The sequence below is a fragment of the Volvox carteri genome (assembly GCF_000143455.1).
Source record: "Volvox carteri f. nagariensis unplaced genomic scaffold VOLCAscaffold_38, whole genome shotgun sequence".
In the NCBI taxonomy this organism is placed as follows: domain Eukaryota; kingdom Viridiplantae; phylum Chlorophyta; class Chlorophyceae; order Chlamydomonadales; family Volvocaceae; genus Volvox; species Volvox carteri.
Window position 1 is genome coordinate 1 of NW_003307581.1, and position 17993 is coordinate 17993.

Here is a 17993-nt window from a genome sequence, read left to right on the forward strand (position 1 = left end):
GCAGCTTGTGCTTGAGAATGTGACGGATGGCGTCCTCATCACTCGCGTTAGGGTGCTGGGACTTGTAGTCGAGGAGCACACTCTCCAGCACGGCCTGTACATGCAGGCGGGCATGATGGTCATGTCATGAAGTTCTACATGCATGTTGTTGCTCGGAACCTGCAAATTGTAGCAGCTGGGTGGGCATCCCTGTCCAATATTCCAGCATGCATCATGTGCAGCATCTTTAGCATACCCACCACACACTCACCTCTGTATTTTGCTCTTGCAGCTGGGCACTCTGGTGAAGCACATACATGAGCAGCAAGTACGGCTTTCCACACACTGAAAAGGCACTTGGTGCGGTATGCTAAGTACTTGACCAAGGTCGTGCCGCCCATAAATGCGCCAACACCAAAGGGAAACAGATAGGGGAACATGGCCATCTCCGCAGACAGGCCAAACTGATAGTCCAGTGGGGTCCCGTCTGCAGCAACAGCCAGGTTGAGCTCAGGCCGAGTGGGCGCCCACGGAACCAATGTTCCCGCGGTGTACATCACGGGTGCATGCTTCATGGCTGCATGCTGGATGGCAGGCACAACCACAGATATCAATGAGTGAGCTGCCTCTGCTGTTTCCAGGGTGGCCAGCACAAGTGGTTTGCAGGCTTGCTCACTGGCAACAAACGATTGCACATCAGCTGGAGAAAGGTATGGCAACGGGTGATTGGGCGGGACTTGTTCAGCAACGGTGAGGAACTCCCTGACGAGCGGGTTGTGCTGCATGCTCCATCCCAGCACCTCCTGCAGTGCCGGGGGCAGCATGTTGACACGGCACGTGGAGTCGTGTGCCCAATCCAAGACCAGCACTTCCATGCTGTGAGAGGGATCAGCTCCCCTGGCATCTCCCAACTGAGTACTCTTTGCCTGGTGTTACATTGGTGCGAATTGCTAGGAGGTGGGAACTCCCCGGATCGAATCCGGCTGCGAACATATCGCACACCAGGCATGATGCAGCATACTCTTACCCCAAAGGTGGATGCCCGGGCGGGCGGGAAGTCTACCAGCTGAGTAAAAACAAAGTCCTCCATCTCAGACGGGGACTGGCGAAATGTCACAATAACAAATACACAATCCTACGGGATCTCAAACAACATAAATCCTACGGGATATGCCCGGGGGCGCCCGAGGACGTTCGCTCGAGGGGGGGAGGAATGTGAGAGGGATCAGCTCCCCTGGCATCTCCCAACTGAGTACTCTTTGCCTGGTGTTACACATGCAATGCTGCTGCTGAAGCTTGCCAGCAACAAATCCAAAGGCTGCTGGAAAAAAACCAAGTCCAACATCCACTAGGCCTATCCGCAGTTGGTCGATGGCGTCCAAGGACACGATGGCCTTGGTATAGTCTGGTGGATGGAAGGCCAGATACTCTGCTCGCTCATTGCCACTGTTCACCGGATGCAATGGAGCACAGTGTGGACACAGGTGCCACAGGCCTTCGGGTGTGGTCGTGCTGCCGGCATGCAAGCTGTTATGGAATGAGTATGGCGCAATGCCAGCACTGACAGGCTCCACAGTGGCCCATCACTTGAGGTCATCGTGCAGATCGGTGCTGGTGACACTGCACACGGCGCACACCACAAGTGCACTGGCCAGCAGCACGCTTGTGACAGCACTCCAAGCCGCAAGCTGCACAGAGATGCCGAGGCTGTGGCCGGCGCCACTGCGCCAGGATGCTCCAAAGTACCCAGGAATGTGTTGCTCAGCATCTGTTACAGCAGGACTGGGTGATGGTACTTCAGATGGTCGACGGTGCTGCTGGCGTGTTGGCTGTGCAGCAGTGCTGCTGCGGCGGTGCTGCTGCTGCTGCTGCTGCTGCTGCCCCTGCTGCTGCTCCTGCCGCTGCAGCTCCTGTGGGGGCTGCTGCTGCAGCTGTGCTTGCTGTGATGACTGCCGTGTTGCTGCAAGCAGGCGCCGCATGTCAACCGCAGGTCCGTGCTAATCAGCCCATTCCGCCAAGACCTGCTGCACAGTGAACTCACAGCGGCTGTCCATCCCATGGACAGCACACACTTTACCAGCCCGCTCAGCTGACGGTGTTTCTGACATGCAGAGGCCAACTGCGCGACAAGCCGCGACGAGATGCTGGTGGTGTTGCCCTGTCCACACACCTGGCACCATATCCAGCAGGCAGTAAGACACAGGGGTGCCAGCGAGGCCTGTCTGCCAGATGAGGCACACTTCCGTTGGCGCTGTGCTGGTGCCCCAATAGCAGATCTGCAGCCCATCCGGGTCAAACACTGTAAGCGCAATGTTGAGAGCATGGGCAAGAACTGCCAGCTCCACATCGCCCGGCAGCAGCCGGTGCTGCTGTAGGGCTTCTCCATAGGCTGCTGGCATGGGCATGTAGCACTTGAAAGCACATCGAATCCCAAGACTCGGCAATGGTGCCCACCACGGTCGCCAGCAGAATTTCAGGCGCGGGCACATCAGTGGCACCCGCGGCAATGAGAGCATGACACACACAGTCCAAACACGTTGTGTGGGCATTGTGGGCATCGAGCGGCACGACAGCACAGCTGCTAATGTCGCTGCGAGCATATAGTGGCACCGGGAGTTGCCCTGCATAGCAAACATCAGCAGTGTGCCCCGTTCTCAAGATGATGCGTGTAGACTTGGATGTAGCTGTGAGCAGTGCCTTCAGAACAGCCCTAACCGTATTTCCGTGAACTGCAGCATAGCCCGTGACACTCCACGGATCACATGCCCACATTGGCACACGCTTACCGGTGCTGCAGGATGGCTCTGCATTCCCAACACGAACGCAGGTTGGTTGTAAATCGATTAGCATGGATGACGTGTTGGCTGTTTCGGTATCCGCAGCCATCATGTGTATGCAGGGGGGGGGGAAAGTTGGGGGAAACCCCCCCTCACTTCTGCGGCACCATGCGGACCTGTCGGATGGGGTATTATGCAGCAGACAGTTACACAACCATTATAGCTGTATATGGACACGGTTGGCGGTTGAAATGCACCTCGTCATCCCACTTTCCATGGTCACCAGGATAGGAAATGGCATCATGTTACATTTCTTGGTTACTGAATAGAGGCGGACTAATGTGGGCAGGTACCTGATGAGCGGTCCTTCGATATACCACCGCCATAACCACAAGTATGCCGCCCCTTGGTTCTCACCTTACCACGTTGCCGTTGCCCAGAAGCATGCCGCGTCTTCATCTGCAAGGGCACAAGCATGCTTGGTTGATTCTTGAGATGCGACCCCCGGTCTTTCGTGTTCGGAAGCCTGCACTCGTGTACCGGATATGTTGGCGATATTGCATAGACGCTGCAGCTCGGCTTCCGTGCGCAATGCGTAAGATGGTCGACCCCGCCGACCAAAACTACACCTGCTCAGCTGTAGATATTCCCGGTGGATGTTCAGCAGCGCTTGAGCTTGCTGCTGGCTGATGTCCTTTCGGAGATGCTGCAACACGTCTAAGGCAGGCACGGCAGTATGCGCAGCAAAAAGCTGTTCCATGCCAACAACGGCGTCCATGTTACTTGCACGGTTCCGAACGACTTATCTGTTCTGTTGTTTAAGTTGTGTATGTTATATTTTTTTGCGCAAGTTTGTAATTTGACTTTACGCTGAACAAGGGGCTGTATGCGTTGCGCTACCGAATCCGCGCCCGTTTGCTTGCGCAAACTGCCGCTTCGCCAAACGCTTCCTCTTCCCGCGGCCGTTTCAAGCGCCCAGTCTTGCAAGCTACGTTGTTTGCTTTCTGTGCTTTCAGTTACGGCAAAGCAGGCACCCCACTGTCCGGGCTGCATGCCGCGTGCGACTGTGGCCAGCATGCCCTCGTGCGCACCGCGCTGACGCACCGCGGCCTTTCTTCGCCAAGAAAATTTATATACACTTGTGCACGCGCATTTGGTTGGTTGTGAATCGATGAGCATGGATGACGTGTCGGCTGTACCGGTATCGCACACTGAGTCATCAACAGGATGGGCTGCACGAACGACTGTTGCACCATGCAGACCTGTCAAATAGGGTAATATGCAGCGGACGATTCAGCAGGCGTTGTAGCTATATATGAACAGGCTTGGCGGTTGATATACACTCATGATCGCACAATTCGCAGTCGCCAAGATAGGAAATGGCATCAATTTTTACGGTTACTTACTTCCTGAAAAAAGGCGGACTAATGTGAGCTATACCAAGCAACAGGTCCTGCGCCACTGCCTCGACCTATGACACCTCTTCATCTTGCCTTACCACGTAAACGCAGACCGACACCCGTCGACCAGAAGTGCGCCGCGTCTTGATCTGCTGGCGCACATGCATGCTTAGTGGACCGCTGAAATGCGACCCAATTCATTTCATTCTCGGCAACCCTGCCAATGCGTACCAGATATGTTGGCGAAGTAGCAGAGTCGCTGCACCTCGGCTTCCGTGCACACTGCGTAGGATGATCGACCACGCCGACCAGAACTGCACGTGTACAACTGCAGAATTTCCCGGTGGGTGTGCAGCAGTTCTTGAGCCTGGTGCTGGCTCAAGTCCATCCGGAGCTGCTGCAACACGGCTATCGCAGGCACGGCCGTATGCGCAGCAAAAAGCTGTTCCATGCCATCAGCACCGTCCATGTCGCCGACTAAACTCTGAAGCCCTTTTCTGTTTTTAAGTTTAATTGTGTTTTGGTATGTAATCTTGCGCAAAATTATATTTTGACTTGACTCTGAACAAGGTCCTGTATACGTTGCGCTCCCAAAGGCGCGACCGTTTGCTTGCACAAAAGTGTCGCTTCGCTCAACGCTTCCTCTTCCCGCGGCCGTGTCTGAGCCAAGCCTTGCAAGCTACGTTGTATGATTTCAGTTCTTTTAATTGCGGCACAGGAGCCACCCACATTTCCGGCCTGCATGCCGCGTGCGGCTGTGGCCAACAGCGCGACGCTGGCGCACCTCGTCCTTTTTCGCCAAGAAAAATTACATACACTTGTACAGGCGCATTTTGCGAATCGCACGCGCGCATCCGCGCGGTGAAATTCGCTCCTGGCTTTTGGGACGAAGTACGGCCCGTTTATTCGGCAGAGTACGACCGGACACATTTGTGCGAGGGGCTGCTTAAACACACACCGTCTCTCCCCTTCCCATCCCGGAGCTTGATGCCCTGCCGACGCACAGTGGCATTCGGTCATTCACACCATAGCGGGGTAAGTACGACATACTCATACACACACGTACACACAAACATACGTTTAGGGCTCAATTCTCTATCAGTTCTCTACAAAGCCACACCGGTCCACCCGTGGAGAGACCTTGGCGGTCCTGCGTGTCTGTCATATCGTCGCACACGCAGTAATCACTATCGCGTCTCGCCCGGCAGGTAGTTAACCGTTCCCGTCCTGCAGACCCTCCAATACCCCACCGCCCTGCCGCCGAATAAACCCTAAGTCGCCCGCAACACCCAGATGCCGAATACCTATGTCCTAGGTTTCTGACGTTGAGTTCGTGCCTCCCCCTCATTATTGAGTTGCAAACAAAACGTGCGTTTTCAACAGCGATATGAAAGAGGTGAGCTGCATAAGAGAAGGGAAATATCCGAAGTTCAGCACTGCTGTGTCTATCCTAAGATATTAGTCGCCAAATGCTGTACCTACCTACCCACCCACCTAAGGCTACAGCCCCCTTTAGCGGCCTCCTCCTGTCCCCACACGCGCTGCAGTTTCCTCCCCCGCAACCAGCACACCTGGGATCTGCTCGAAGCCCCTGTGCACATCACCCTGCTCCCGAATAGGGCGGACTTGTTAAAGACGGTGCGAGTGAGAGTGCGAGTGAGTGCGAGTGTGTGTGTGTGTGTGTGAGAGAGAGAGAGAGTTGCGCAAGTCGTCAGAAGGCAAGGTACACCAGCCAGCCAGCCTCCCGCAGCTCGTCGACTCCCGACACAGATAAAACACGCACACTGGGTCAGGTGAACCTTAACCAACTCCACCTCGTCCATGGCACCCCCGGCCTTTACGGACACCCCAGCACTTGCGTGCGGAACTTGTAACTTGTAACTCTACCACACACGGGCCGCATCAGGAAGCCGAATCCCTCAACGTAGCAGTTCGCAAGTGCGTGACAACAATTGCGGGACGCAGCCCAATGTAACCCCCTAGGCGTATTTTATGTAACCCAACCCAACCCAACAAACCTCAACACAAAGCCAAGCAAACCCGAACGCGGTAAACAAAATATGTACGAAGTACAACACCTTGATCAGTGCGAATGGCAGTGCACGACGAGATACAAGGAAGGTTTGAGTGATATTTGTACGGATGTCTGTACGTAAGCAAGTATGTTTGCTGACCGGTGATTCGGGGAGTGAAGTCGCGAGCGTGTCTTAAGTCTGGCGAACATGGCCACTACACGGGGCAAATAGGGCCCAGAGCGTGTGTCTGTCTGTCTGTTTGTGTGTCTGTCTGTCTGTCTGTATACATGCACAGAATGGATGATGTGCCAGTAAAAGTGCCCGTCCACCACAACCCCAAAGCAACCACAGCCATACGCACGCACGCGCACATGCACACGGCCAACACATGACGCAGCGCGCGACACCGGTCATGCCACAGGCGTCGCACATCCTTCTCCCTTCCTCTCCCTACCTCCCTCGCGCAGTGTGCCCAGCTTTGTTGGGTGCAAACATACATACAGATTTAAGTCCTGCTTTTGCTCCTCCCTTCCCTCCTCGCCACAAAATCTTTCGCACCACCACAGTCCTGTAAATAGCGCGTATCGATCTATCGATACATACACAGAGAGAGCCCTCTCCCATTACACGTACATACTTTTTTACCACACACTTTTTACCACACACTTTTTACCACAGGCGTACATACACGCAAACATACACTCCAGGCGACGGACCTTGCGCTTCAGGGACCCCTCATCTGCGTTTCCAATAATACTGATAGCGGCTATGAGCCGGCCCTGTGGGACTCCCAACGGGTCAGTACTTACTATGCGTGCAGCAGTTTGGCTGTTCCTTCCTCTTCTCGCGGCTCGGTTAGATATTATAACATGGACACATACATACATACATACATACATACCCGCGCACGTGCAATACACTCGTTATGCGATGCTCCCTGCCACATGGACTCCCGCACACACTTGTGGTGAGTGAACCACCATCATCGTCTTCCCTTCCAACACGGACACCAAGGTTCCAAAAACACACAGACACAGACACAGACAGACACACAGATTCGGCGCCGTCAGAGGAGGAGCTCAGCAACCCAAAACCCTTAAAACGCCAATGGCCGACGGATGACTCTTTCCGGTCATCGCAAGTCTCGTGATTGATGAAAACCTGTTGATGTGCGCACATTGGCACGGAGCGAGACCGCGCGGCAGACGATAGCAGCAGGGACAGCAGCCGCAGCCGCAGCAGCTGATAACAGCAATAGTGGCGATGACCACTACTGGTGATGACGCACTGGCGTCGTAGTCGACGGACGCTAGTCGCGCTGGCGCCTAGTGAATCCTGCGCCCTTTCCTAAGCCCCCCATCCATCCTTCTGTTCTTCAGTTCTCTTTGAGCCCGGTGAGGTCAGCTACCTGTCAGCGCCATGCGGGTGCGGTCATCCGGATGAATCAACATTCGCGAGGTGTTGTGCTGTCAGTCAGTCACATGCAGGGAGAAGCCCCTAACGGTGTGTGTCCTCCTCCCCTCGCATCTACAAACAAGCCACGCCGCAGCACACTACGGTACTGCCAAACTTTGGCATTATCGACATACATATATACATACATCGTCGTTACCAACGTAAAAGGGCGACCGGCTGTCACTCGTGGTGCAACTGTCCGTACGCGTCACTACCACCACCACGCCGCCACCACCAGCACCGCATGCAGCTGTTATTATTTTTAGTATTATGTGGTTTGTTATTTCATCATTTTGAGCTTTAACTTCTTCGCAGGTGCGGGAGTGGATGAAAGCCCCATAATGAAGACATCTCCACCACCACCACGTGCACACCGCACTGCAGCGCACCCCGGTCCCGCCCATGTCCGCATCTGATCACTCCTGGCTCGACTGCCAGGCAGTCAGCGCAAACCAGCTCGGAAAGAGGAGTGCAGGCACACATACACATGCACGCACGCACGGACGCATGTGCCTATCATATATAAAGAAGCCGCTTTCATCATCATCTCATAGCTCAGCGCTATATTAATAATCGCACGCCGATTCTGGGTCCCCCCTTCCCTAGATGCATGCTGGTCATGCATGCTCTGATCAATGGGAGCCTCCTGAAGGTAAAGCTGGGAAGAATGAATGGGACCGTACGGCACAAGGGCGGGCGGACGAGGAGTCCTCGAGATTGGCAGCCAGCCTAGTCGCTGGAGCTGCCAACCCCAACCCCATCGCCACCGCACCTGCATAGCCACTGACATACAAACATTCAGACAGTCATCGTAAACCATCCACCCTGTCGCCCTGCGCATCCTACAGAGAGAATGAATTACAGCCCCAACGCCACAACTCCGCCCACTTCCCGCAGGCATAGCGCTGGCAGCAACACCACCTCCACCTCCATTCCCACCCCCAGCAGCAGTAGCAACACAGAGGGATTGAACCACAACGCTGGGTGTGCATCTTGCTTGGGCCCTCCGACCACCTCCTTGACTGTGGCCCTCGGTCCTCTTTCCCTGTCCGCCCTCCATCGCCCCGCGCCCCTCCGCTCCCCTTCCGCTCCCCTCCCCTCCCCTCCCGTCCCCTCCCCTGCAGACCGCTTTAGCCGCTCCCCCCTCGCCAACCCCCCTCCTATACGTCCACATACTTGGCACTCCGTTCTCCTGCCGCATGGCCCTTCATGGCCTTCTCCCTCCCGCACAGTTAGCTTTCTAATTGTGTGCACCAGCACAGCCACTCCCTCCCTCCCGGTCCTTTCCTCCCTCCCTCCAGTGATTCGCGATCTCGCCCGACACTTACTAATGTCACCACTACTCCAGAGCTTTCCACTAGAACACGAAAACAAACAGCAACAACAACAACAACAAGGAAAGCCTCGGTGGCTGATAAGTACACAAATGCACATACACGCGCACACACACGCGGCCGACAAAACCAGACGATGTTCCGGTGTTGCCGTCCCCCTCTCCTCTCCCTTTTCATCTCCCTCTTCGCGGTGATCAAGAAGACACCACAGGTCGCAGCAGCTGTGGTTATGACATCACCAAGGTTGGGCCCGTAGTCGTACATAACCATGATTGCGGCCGTAGAGATTGCCTGTAAAAAATGTGGCGCGCACGAACGCGCGTACTGAACGAGCAATTTCAAATTGACGTAGCATAAAACCAATTAGACCGGACCAACCGGCCTAAGTGGGGGACCAGTCGCCATGCTCGAAGGACTGCGTGCTCTGCTAGCCCAGCGGCCATCGCCGATCCCGTCCCATCAGCAGCAGCGGGGGGGTGCTAACCCCACCCCCCGCCTGTGTCGCGTAAGCCACAGCGGCAGCAGCAGGGGGGTAGTGGGGATACTGGGGGTATTGCTGGTGTTGCTGCAAAACATCTACCACTGCCGTCGCGTGTTCAATGGGACACTCTTTGTTGCCGGTAGCATGTACACCTGCTGCTGTTGATGGTGCTGTTGATGGTGCTTTTGGGGGCCGAGGACATTCACTGCCACCGCGGGGCCGGCAGCGGCGGCCCCGTGTCGCTGTAACCCCGCTGTGGAGACGAAGCTGTTGCTGTTACTGTTGGGTATGAGGCTGTCAAAGCCGGTGCTGAAGCCGGTGCTGTACGGCGCCATGACGCTGCTCATCATCACCATCTGCGTGGTGGTGGTACTGGTGCTGGTGCCGCCACCACCGCCGATGCCGCACGTGGCCGCGGAGCCCTTGGTTTTCTCCGACATTTCAAGACGCACGTCGTGCTGCTCTCCGGGAATGGGGGGATTGGGTAGGGGTAGGGGTGGGGGTAGGCTGAAAACCAACGGGCGGTTGCAAAACGCAATGACTCGACAGGGGGTGAGCGGGTGAGCGGGAATCCACGGCCAGCTGGCCCCAGGATCCCATTCCGTCCCGCCGCTTCCATCACATCCCACCCCACCTCCCTTCCAGCACCCACTACCACCTAACCCCAACCCATAGACCAGATCGGGACGGAGCAGGGCTTGTTGGTCGTCATCTTGGCCCTTCACACCATCTCACAATGCTTGGCCCTTCACACCGCTCTTTCCTGCTTCTTGTCTTACTGGGCACTCAGGCATCTGCCTCAACTCCACCTCGGGGGATATTCCTCCCCCCTTCTTCATCGCCATTACCATCATCGTCATCATCATCATGTCCTCTCTGTGGCTTCCCACCCAGCAGATCGAACCCCCTGACGGACCCAACACAGACCCCGGAGGGGGGGGCTGCTCACCTTGAGGGGCACGAAGAACGCCCTGCCAGTGCTGGTCCTGGGTGCTGGAACCAGCTGTCGCGCGGGGAGGAGGGCAGCGCGGCGTGGGGGGAAGGAGCGGCTTGTCGGTTTGTTGGTTGGTTAGTTGGTTGGTTTGGGGGGTGTTAGGAAAGGGCGACGGCATGAACATGAGGGTCCCCAAGTTGGCTGCATTGAGTCGGTGCATAATGGCGAGTCATATGGAGAGACGTGGAAAAAAGACGCAACCAAAGCTTGGGACGAGTGTAGCCCCCTCCCAGAGGGAGGTCGGAGAGCCACAAAAAAGCAAAAAAACACGATCAAGCTGCTTTTCTATTGTCAATAACACCCTTACCCTGCCCACACAGGTGCCTGCATCCATGAAACCATGCATCCATGCGTATGGAAACGCCTAATTCGTGCACATGAAGAAGAGCACATGTGCAGCAGACAGTTGTTCAACCGTTAGACGATGCTCCCGGAAAGCCCTAACGCCTGTGGTGTATTGGATTTAGCAGTTCGGCACTCGGCTGCCTCGGGCGCTCTCACCTTCTCCCCGGCGTTAAGCAACAGCTGGGCGCTCAGCAGCCCCAACGCCGACGGCGGCGGCTGGTTGGCCAGCCGCTCCTGGATTGCCTGCAGCTCCCGCCGCCGCGTCGCCGATGACGACTCGCGCCGACGTGACGAGGAACCGCCGCCGCCCCGCGCCGACGTACGACGCGATCCGTGGGATGAAGCGCCGCCGGCGCTATTCCGCGAGCGGATCGTGTCGGAGCGCCGCAACGGCGGCGCCGACTGTGATGGCAGCCGTCGCGTCGGCGTGCTCTCACTGTGGTGTAGCTGTGGCGTCAATTGATGCTGCAGTTGATGCGGCAGGGGCTGGGACATGGACATCAAGCCCCGTGGCGAGCCCGGACTAGGTGCCGGCATCGGCACATGCGGCCGCAAAACCGGCGACGCGACGGCGTCGTCATGATCGCCGTACGACGCTGACGGCGTCAACCCATGTGCCGTTGCCAATCGCGTCGGCGTGCTGTTCAGCCAAGCCTGCGTCCTCTTGGCGCTGTCGGACGGTTGGTCGTCTTTGAATGGTACAAGTTGGTGACGAAAGGAGGGCGGCGAGTAAAGCAGCATGTCTGTAGGCGTGGTAAGGTTGCTGCTGCTGGCCCCCCCGGCGCCGCTGCCGACGGCGGTTGGTGCGGGGTTCTGAAGCTCTAGGCCATGTCGTTGTATCTGTGGGCTCTGTTGCTGCTGTTGCTGCTGTTGGTGTTGTTGCTGTTGGTGTTGCTGCTGTTGGTGGTGCTGCTGCTGTTGCTGCTGCTGTTGGTGGTGCTGCTGTTGCTGCTGCTGTTGGTGGTGCTGCTGTTGTTGTTGCTGTTGCTGTTGCTGCTGCTGCTGCTGCTGTTGCTGCTGCTGCTGTTGGTGGTGCTGCTGTTGCTGCTGCGGTTGCTGCTGCTGCTGCTGCCGTTGTTGCTGCATCTGCTGGTATTGATGTTGCCACTGCAGCTGTAGGTCCCATTGTCCGTGTTGTTGGCTTCGATTTTGGTGGTGTGGTTGCGGCCACGTCGGCAGACAGGCGGGTGACGAGGACACCTGCAGCAGGGCTGCAGCGGCTGCCGACCTCTCCCCAGGCTTAGCGGTCCAGAAGGCGGAGGAGCCGTCAGACTCACCCAAGGGCATCCCGCTGCCGCTGCTGTTGCCACCTAGCATTGGATTTGCCATTGGCTGGGATTTTCTTTCCATGGTCACATGGGCGAGCGACCCGTGGGTCAGTGCTACCGGCGGCTTTGTAGCAGGCTGCTGCGGCCCCGTAAGGCGCTGCCACTCCAGGAGTTGTTGCTGCTTTTGCCGTTCCTGCAGTATTAACTGTTGTTGTTCTTGTTGCTGCTGTTGAATGGTGGCCTCCGCAACCGCGATCATCGTCGATTGTGGTTCTATTTGGTGTGAAGACCAACGCGACTGTGGCTGCTGCTGCTGCTGCTGTCGCTCCTGCGATTTCCGTGATGCTCGCTGCAATGTGCTCATGCGAGCCGCCTGAATTGCTTCCAGTGGCCATTGGCCGCCGTCTCCACCTCCACCTCCACCACCTCCACCACCGGCCTCAACAGGTCCGGCAAACGCGGCTCCAGTTGGGCCCTGCACGACGCCGTGGGAGAGGGAGGGGAGGCCATGGGTTCATCACTGTTTCATTGTCGTACAGGAACTTAAGAGAGGGAGTGCGCTTTCAAACCATGGCGAGCTCTCCCAACCATAAGGCTCTGTGCTGCCTGCGTTGCGGTGAGGAAACCCAAATGCCTAAAACTTGCATACCAGTATGCCATGTCCTACCCGGCGCTCCGAAACACTAAACCCCTAATCCCAACCCCCTAAATCCCTAATCCCAACCCCCGGACACGCCCCCTGTACCGTACCGAACCACCCTCGGGATGCCCGCTATCCCCCTCACCCCAGCCCCCCCCTGCTCACCGGCGGAGGTTTCAACAGTAGCTTCTGCACGGTGAGGAATGCGCTGGTCTGGTCCAGTCCAGTGGCGGCGGCGGCGGCGGCTGCCTGGCGTCCGACATGGCCGCCGCCGCCGCCGCCACTGGACGCTGAGATCGGCAGCCATGCCGCTTCGAGAGCAGCGAAAGGTGTGTTACCAGTCATTCCGTTACTCATTGCACTAGCTGTTAATGGCTGCGTCAGTGGAGAAGCATCCCGACCTGAGCCGATCAACTGGTGCTGCTGAGGCTGCGGCGGCGGCAGCGGCTGATCATGGCTCTGTTGTTGATGTTGTTGTTGCCTCCGAGCCACGTCCTGCCGCAGCTGATCGACCTGCTGCTGTAGCGGAGGCGACAGCCCAGCCGTATGGTCTCCGAGCGGCCCATCGCCCGGACCGACCCGTGAGTTACTTACGTCCCACCCGCCACCGCCTCTGCCGCTACTAACGCCCAGGCTGCAAGTTGGCGATGTGGGCGTCGCCCCAGAGATAGAAGGACTGGCAGCAGCTTCAGCGGCGGCGCCACTGCCGCCACTTCTCAACCGAACCGAGTTGGGAAATGGCGCTGACGTCGGGCTCTGGCTGCGGACTCCCCCGGCGGCGGCGGTGGCGGCGGGTACGGCACATCCGCTGCTAGTGCTACCCCTCAGGGGCGTCCCTCTGCTCGCGGCCGGCACCGCCAGCAGCGCCTGAGCCTGCCGCTGGAGGTGCTGCAGCCGCAGCGCATCCACCTACAAACATACATAGACATACACAGACGCCGCCCAGATTATTAAAATAGATCAAACGCGCGCACAATGTTGTGACAATGGGAGGTTCTCCCGGCCTCCGCATGTCGTAACTTCTCATCATCATGTGGGGCCATATATCACAATCCCCACAACCCCTCCAGCCCCTTTTAGACCGCCCTATATCAGCCGCATCCCCTCCCCTCCTTCACCCATCGCACGGGTGCTGCCGTCAGGCAACAATTTCTCCTTGTGCATGCGCATAAGCTCAGACCACTCATCGAACGCTTTGGGAATGCCCAGTCCCAGGCGTCTGGACCAGGATGCAAGCCTCTGATCGCCTTGTCATTCTTTATACTGGATTCCTTTGACATTATTCATCAATAACTACGTAGCACAGCTCGAAGACGCGGCTATAGCCCTTCAAAATACAGCTTGACTGCAGATCTCGACTTGGTCCAACTAGTACTGGACACTATCCAAACCCAAATCTAGTACTATCTAGTACTATTTTTACTATACTATTTTACTATGTACGAACGCGGTACGAGCGTCGTAAACTAGTACCAGTTTAGAGCCCTGCATAGTAAAGCATAGTACTATTATAGTATAGTACTCTTTTCTAGTATAGTACCCGTGCCAACCCTACCCATATGTCAAGGACCTCAACGTCGATCCTGCCACGAGACCTGACGACGACTACATAAAAAAATGTCGGCAACGTAATGGGCTGTACTTCCGGCACCACGGGTCCATGACTTCCTCGCCTAGGACTCACTGGGGGCAGTTTCGGACTTTCGACGCCTTCCGACAGTTCATTTCTGATTTTTCCTTGCACATGTCCCTCCCACACACCTGGCGTTGGATAGCCAGAAGGCTCTCCACGTCGGGAGCCCTCGTCACCACGATTGTGGGGGGCAGCGGCGGCGGCGGAGGAGGCACATAGGGCGGGGAAGAGGGCCGCAACGCTGGCGGTAGCTCGCCGGGGTCAGAATGAGCCCCAAACCGCTCCGCTACCGCCGCTGCCGCCGCCGCGACCACGACGGGACCCGCCCTCGCCGCCGCCGCCGCCACAGTCGTCGCCTGCTCTGCCTTGCTGGATGCCAAGACCTCCGTCAGGATATCTCCGGCAACCTGTGAATACTGAGACTTCCCACTTCCCCCACCTCCTCGCGCTTCCTTTCCTCGCTTTTCTCCTTCACGTTGTTGTTGCTGCTGCTGGCATTCTAATTTTTCCTTGTCCTTCTTTTCCTGTTGCTGGGATTGATGTTGTCGTTGTTGCTGCTGCTGCTGCTGTAGTTTCTCCGAGTCCGTGTCGCAGCGGAGCTCCGGAAGATCCGCCGACTGGGACGTGTCAGGACTGGAAGATGACGTCAGCGTGCCTGTGCCCGTACCGCAACTCCTGTACGGCACCGAGGCGTCCGTACCGCTACCGTGACTGCAGTTGGCCGCCATGCTGCTTCCCCCCACTCGGAGCCCTGATGCACCATCGTCGGCGGCGGCGGAGCCGTCGCCGCAACCAGGTCTGGATTCGGACTCGACAGCCAGGTGGCGTCCTGACGTCAGAGCTGTTGGCGGAGCACTGCTGCCCCTGCTGCCGGCGCTCTGCGGTTCGCCGCGGCTGCGGCCGCCGCCGCTGCTGCTACTGCTACTGCCGCTGCCGCCACCTGCACGTGGCGCCGACCGGTGGGTAGCCAAATTGAATAATGGGACACATGTACGGCTGTCCGTACATTACGCCGGTCATTTGCTGGCCGCACACAACAGTCGGAGTAGGGGGGATGGGTAACGAGACAAACGAGTCGCGGTTCCGTCCTAACCGCCGGGGCACCAACCACCAGAACCACAACCGCGACAGATGCGCAAGATGCCACATTCCGCATTCCTCAACTCCATTTCTCAACTCCCATTTTCCAGTATATAATAAGTCGATCTGCCTTAACCGTTCGTTAAGTTGGGGGCTAGTGAAGAGTACGCTGATGGCACATGCTGCAACTATCATGGTATTTACGGGTCTGGTACGTTCACTATGTGGCACGAGGCAGCTACCGGCAGCTATCCAGCCGGCCCCAGCACCGACTCACGCTCGGGAGGGGGGACCCAGCCCTGAGGTCCTCCGCCGGCATCGTCCCAGTCGCGGACCTTCCGTACACTGGCCGCACGTCGGCGTGCCTCGCCGCTGCTGACTGAGTCCAGGTCCGCTGCCACAGAGTGACAGACAGGCAAACAGACAGACAGGCAAACAGGCAGGCCGGAGAATGGGAAATCGACGGGGAAAAGCACAGACGCAAGAGGGGGAGGTGAAAGGTACGACGGAGATGCAACATGTACAGACTGAGGAGTCGGTCTTGGTTATCAGGGAAGAAAAGCCTGAACCCCCTAGGCATCGCAAGTAGTGGAAGGGTGGTCAGGCAGGGGGAGTGGATGCAGTGCTCAGCCGCAGCTCACCTGGAATGATCCAGTCCTTGGATTGATATGGCCATGAGTCTTCGGGTGGTGTGGGCGCGCTGGCGTCATGGTGCACTGGGAAGGCCTGTACGAGCAGGCAGGTTTATGCAAGTTGGTAAAGCGGCTGCATCTAGGCGACATATCAGCATATTCTGGTGCATGGAATAAATTATTATCTGCTTTCAAGCCTTGAATTACTAAGCGATGCCCAGCGAACATGATGAGGCAAGCGGAACCCGTTGAGCTGACAGTGGAAGAGCGACCTTCCTGTCTGGTAGTTGATAGGCGAGTAGGAGCTTCACGCATAACATAACGGTAGCAAACCTGGAATTTGTTTTCATTTAGCAAGCACCGCGATTTGGTGCGCTCCTGCCCTGCACTCCCGCGCGGACGATGTTGCTCTGGCTGACGAACATCAACACCACTGCAGTAATAATCAGACATCAGTTGAGTCAGAACTTCGTTATAATTCATTAGTGCTTTCCATTTTACTGAAGAACGTCACCTTGCAAGGAAATGCCCTATTCGGGCAGCGCCAGCAGAAGGTACATTCGCGTCACCTGTGTGAAGATAAGATAAATAGACTGAACACCAATAATCAAAATAGTACTGCAACATTACATGCCTGCCGCTGGGGGCTTGCCTGAAGAACCTCACACCACCACACGCTTGAATCAACAGCGTCGATATGAGTTGGAGCTCACCTTGATGACTCCCAGCACAATCCTCAAGCTCATCGTCAGGGAAAAACAAGTCGTCCTGAAAACCAAGCGCCGCGACTTAAGGTCCTGTAACACATTTCCAATCATTTCAGCTGACCAACACATGCATACCTGTTGAGAGCTCGCATTTCTGTGCCTAAGAAACCGGGAAACAAGTCTTAGGCCAAGGATAATCGTGCCCCCGGTGGCGACAATTAACAAGGGCATCATAAGGCATTGGTTACGATTTAGGTTACGTGCGCAGCTTCAATCATGCTTCGCTAGAGGTAGCGTTACGATAAGCGCAGGGTGTCACAATCATGCGTTAGTACGAATTGGTACGGTAGCCAATAGGTTGTGCTCCTTCCATTACTGCCTACCTGGTTAGTTGAATTACAGTATGATGCTGGCGAATTATGATTTAATTTAGTAATTCAAACTGGAGCACAAGTCTTTACGCCCATTGCCGTAAGGATTGGAAATTTGGCTGCCTTCAAGTTATCCCACAATTAAGTAATCCTGAAGCGGCCATTTATAATCCCCTAAAGCTTAGGCACGCCTGACTGAAGTGAAGATCATTGGTTTCAACAATGCCCTGCCACCATGGCCAGCACATGGCCTAGCACAAGCAGGAACAGCCTTAAGGACTTTTCATTGAGATGCTATTTGTAGTTGGTTATATTCAGGGTTTTATAGTTGTATTCCAGCTCAAGCGTGCCTCCAAAACGGGACGGTGTTACGAGTGTCTCTTCCGCGCAATTTGCCGGCGTTGTAAACACGTGGTTTTCACAGGAGCATCACATGTGTTTCTTGTGTCTTGTCAGTTACCAACCTTTTTAAGAGCTGTGCGCAGAGGTGGCGATTTGTGGCGTAAACTCTTCCGGTTACAACGGGTTACGGCATCTGATTAATAGTTTTGAGCAGCGGCCCTGCTGCGTGAGCAGTGCTTCCCTGTTGCTCACGCCGAATTTCGTCTGCGTTTTTATAAAGGCATATCCTCTAGGCGCGAACTCCACATCATGCTCGGGAAGCTACCGTGCGCTGCGCCCCTGACGCTTGCCGGACCATCCCCATACTCTCATTAATGCCAACCCTCCCTCCTTCCTCCCCATCAGAAGGGACCCAAAAGAACACAACGTGCCCTTAAATGAAGCTAATCCCTTGCTTTTTCCAGGTCCGTTTCGTATTCCTGCAAGATACATCCAAAAATACGGTAGTCTCTCCAGCCGACTCCAGTCCATCTGAATGCA

At 56.3% G+C, this 17993-nt stretch overlaps 3 protein-coding genes across 3 annotated transcripts; 1 reads left to right on the top strand and 2 right to left on the bottom strand.

The window, feature by feature from the left end:
* Positions 1-47: 47 nt before the first annotated feature.
* On the bottom strand, positions 48-2865 carry VOLCADRAFT_94517 (uncharacterized protein; the record flags this gene model as incomplete). Its single annotated transcript, XM_002953761.1, has 7 exons — positions 48-94; positions 251-466; positions 656-782; positions 1329-1425; positions 1567-1747; positions 2150-2368; positions 2766-2865. 7 exons carry the CDS (start codon positions 2863-2865, stop codon positions 48-50), a joined length of 987 nt encoding a protein of 328 aa, XP_002953807.1.
* A 1270-nt stretch (positions 2866-4135) lies between these two features.
* On the top strand, positions 4136-8870 carry VOLCADRAFT_94518 (uncharacterized protein; the record flags this gene model as incomplete). Its single annotated transcript, XM_002953691.1, has 6 exons — positions 4136-4185; positions 4447-4499; positions 5163-5191; positions 5723-5812; positions 7551-7565; positions 8751-8870. The coding sequence occupies 6 exons, from the start codon at positions 4136-4138 to the stop codon at positions 8868-8870; spliced, it is 357 nt and encodes a 118-aa protein (XP_002953737.1).
* Positions 8871-9387: 517 nt separating this feature from the next.
* Positions 9388-16851, bottom strand: VOLCADRAFT_94519 (uncharacterized protein; the record flags this gene model as incomplete). Its single annotated transcript, XM_002953762.1, has 10 exons — positions 9388-9456; positions 9594-9902; positions 10391-10444; positions 10937-11245; positions 11981-12523; positions 12854-13576; positions 14450-15261; positions 15679-15795; positions 16043-16127; positions 16747-16851. The coding sequence occupies 10 exons, from the start codon at positions 16849-16851 to the stop codon at positions 9388-9390; spliced, it is 3126 nt and encodes a 1041-aa protein (XP_002953808.1).
* Between the last annotated feature and the right edge of the window lie 1142 nt (positions 16852-17993).